The sequence below is a fragment of the Emiliania huxleyi genome (genome assembly GCF_000372725.1).
Source record: "Emiliania huxleyi CCMP1516 unplaced genomic scaffold EMIHUscaffold_8, whole genome shotgun sequence".
Taxonomy (NCBI): domain Eukaryota; phylum Haptophyta; order Isochrysidales; family Noelaerhabdaceae; genus Emiliania; species Emiliania huxleyi.
This window is the reverse complement of record NW_005196021.1, coordinates 602548-605171: the sequence shown is the minus strand read 5'-3', so window position 1 is coordinate 605171 and position 2624 is coordinate 602548. Positions and strand designations below refer to the sequence as shown.

General features: G+C 61.1%; 1 protein-coding gene across 1 annotated transcript; it reads right to left on the bottom strand.

The window, feature by feature from the left end:
• Positions 1-215: 215 nt before the first annotated feature.
• On the bottom strand, positions 216-2393 carry EMIHUDRAFT_448511 (hypothetical protein). The gene is made up of 8 exons (XM_005759548.1): positions 2330-2393; positions 1995-2044; positions 1859-1921; positions 1666-1783; positions 1221-1307; positions 809-926; positions 694-737; positions 216-627 (listed from the first exon to the last, which is right to left on the bottom strand). Exons 1-8 carry the CDS (start codon positions 2357-2359, stop codon positions 280-282), a joined length of 858 nt encoding a protein of 285 aa, XP_005759605.1. The 5' UTR covers positions 2360-2393; the 3' UTR covers positions 216-279.
• Positions 2394-2624: the final 231 nt, after the last annotated feature.

The window sequence follows — 2624 nt, the reverse complement described above, 5'->3', positions numbered from 1 at the left end:
TCGGCGGGGTCGCAGCTGCCTCTGGAAGGCACCGACATGTACCTTTTTGCGCAAATGGTCAAAATCAAGGTTTTGTAACGCGAGCTGTGCCACAGTGAAATGGAACTAGCCTTCTCGTCCTACCAGAGAAAAAAAGGAAGAAATCCGCCTCCCTCTAGCTCTACTGTACGAGGGGGCAAGAGACCCAGTGGGTGTCGCCAGTGGCTTATTGAATGGAGAGAGATTAATTAGGAGCCAACATTTAGGATCTGCACCAACTTTTCTTTTACGTTGCGGGCGCTATTGTACCGCCGCCGCCGCCGCCACCTCCGCGTAGCGGCGGCTGATTGCGTCGAGGATCTCCGCCATCTGCTCGGCTGTGAGCCACTTGTACGCGGCGTGGAAGCCAAACGGGTCGTCGGCCCACACAGACTCGACCGAGAAGCGCATCCCCTCCCCGCGGCTCGCGACGCGCCCTCCCACCTTGGGCATCGACTCCACGTAAAAGACGTCCTCGCACTGGCCGCGCAGGTAGCCGCACGCGTCCAGGCACGCGAGGGTGCGGGACTTGGAGCGGAGCGAGAAGCCGCCGTTGCCGCCCACGGCGGTCAGCCACGGCTTGCCCGCGCACCACAGCTCGTCGAGCGCCTAAAAAAGAAGCCATTTTCAAGACAAAAGAGAGCTGTGCGCGACACACCACACCTCGTCGATCGCCCACGGCGCGCCGATGTAGTCGCACGACTGGAACTCGTCGACGCCTAAGCCTCAAGTGATCTCGAGTGATCTCGAGTGATCTCGGGTGGCGATCTCGAGGCGATCTCGTCGGCGCCCGGGCGGCAGACGAGCGAGTCGGTCTGGAAGATGAGGACTCGCTCGGCGGCGGCGCGGCTCCACAGCCAGTGCGTGCACATGAGCTCGTTGTGCGACGCGTTGGTCAGGTTGTCCACCTGCAAAAAGGAAAAAAAGCGCTCCAAAAATAAAGAAAACAGGCGGGGTCAACCATGGTCAGGTTGTCCACCTGCAAAAAGAAAAAACGGATGCGCCAAGAAGAAAGAAGAGCTGGCGGCCATTGGCATTGGTCAGGCTGTCAACCTACAACGAAAAGAACAACAAGCGCGTCCACAAGAAAGCAAACGAGGGAGATCGTTTGGGCAGGCTGGTCCACCTCAGACATGAAAAAGAAGACACCCGACTTCACAAGGAAGAACAGAAGACGGCGTTGGGTCAAGGCTGGTCCACACCTCCAGCGAGACGAACTGCACGTGCTCGAGCTCCTCGGCGCGGAAGGAGGAGCGGAGGTGCTCCAAGTTGGTTGTGCCGTGGAACACCTGGGCGCGACGAGCAGCTGGCCCGAGATCACCCACGAGATCACCCACGAGATCACCCACGAGATCACCCACGAGATCACCCACGAGATCACCCACGAGATCACCCACGAGATCACACGAGATCACCCACGAGATCACCCACGAGATCACCACGAGATCACCCACGAGATCACACGAGATCGCCGCAAGACGTCCCAGCACAACCCGAGAGGAGCCGGGAGGAGCCGAGAGGAGCCGAGAGGAACCGAGATGGCCCGAGATGGCCCGAGATGACCCGAGAGGAGCCGAGAGGAGCCGAGATCACCCGATAGAACCCGAGATGGCCCGAGATGACTCGAGCTCCAGGCTCACGCGTCACCTGCAGCTGCCACGCCGGAAGCCCGGCCGCCGCCGCTCCGCCGCCGCCGGCGCCGTTGGCGCTACCGTTGAGGAAGAGCATCGCATTCCGGATGACATGCTCGAGAGCGTGGTGGGGCCTACGAGATGAAGAGTACCGCCCATACACCCCCGCAATACCGCGAGCAGCTCTGCGCTCGAGCGTGCGGCGAGGCCTCGGCTCGATGAGCAGCGCGACGTTGCTAGAGCTGCCGGCCGGCGCGACCACGAGCGGCAGCCTAATGAATGAATGAATGAATTGATTCATTAATTCGTGGTCTAGCTGCGGCCGGCGCGACCACGAGCGGCAGCCTGCGCAGCGCGGCGGTCTCGCGGCCAGTCACAAACTCGTCAAAGAGCTCCTGCCGAGATCAGACGAGATCAGACGAGATCAGACGAGATCAGACGAGATCAGACGAGATCAGCCGAGATCAGACGAGATCAGCCGAGAGGGGCCGAGAGGAGCCGAGAGGAGCCGAGAGGAGACGAGAGGAGCCGAGAGGAGCCGAGAGGAGCCGAGAGGAGCCGAGAGGAGCCGAGAGGAGCCGAGAGGAGCCGAGAGGGAGCCGAGAGGAGCCGAGAGGAGCCGAGAGGAGCCGAGAGGAGCCGAGAGGAGCCGAGAGCAGTCACAAACTGCCAAAGCGCTCCTGCGGGGTGCGGCAGAGCGCGCGCGGCATCTCCTCCGCCCGCGGGTGGTACCCGAGCACCTGCAGCCCCCCCAAAAAGAAATCGTGGACCGCTCCGCCTGCACCCGATCACCTGCAATCCCGCGGCGGATGGGCGCAGCGCAAACTTGAATCGACACTTGAGCGTCGCGTAGTCGGGCTCCATGCCTACGTGATTAATTAATTAATCAGTAATTTAAGCAATCAGTCGCGCTCGATGCCTAGTAGGTGCTGAATACGCCAACGTGAGGACGGGAAGATGGTATTGTGCAGTGAA

Bases quoted from the DNA above. Each gene is read 5' to 3' on its own strand.
- EMIHUDRAFT_448511 (XM_005759548.1), bottom strand. From the start codon at position 2,359: ATGCCGCGCGCGCTCTGCCGCACCCCGCAG. The intron at 1,922-1,994 runs GCTGCCGCTCGT...TTCATTCATTAG, and splicing joins GAGACCGCCGCGCTGCGCAG to GCTGCCGCTCGTGGTCGCGC. The intron at 628-693 runs GCGATCGACGAG...CTTCTTTTTTAG, and splicing joins ACTACATCGGCGCGCCGTGG to GCGCTCGACGAGCTGTGGTG.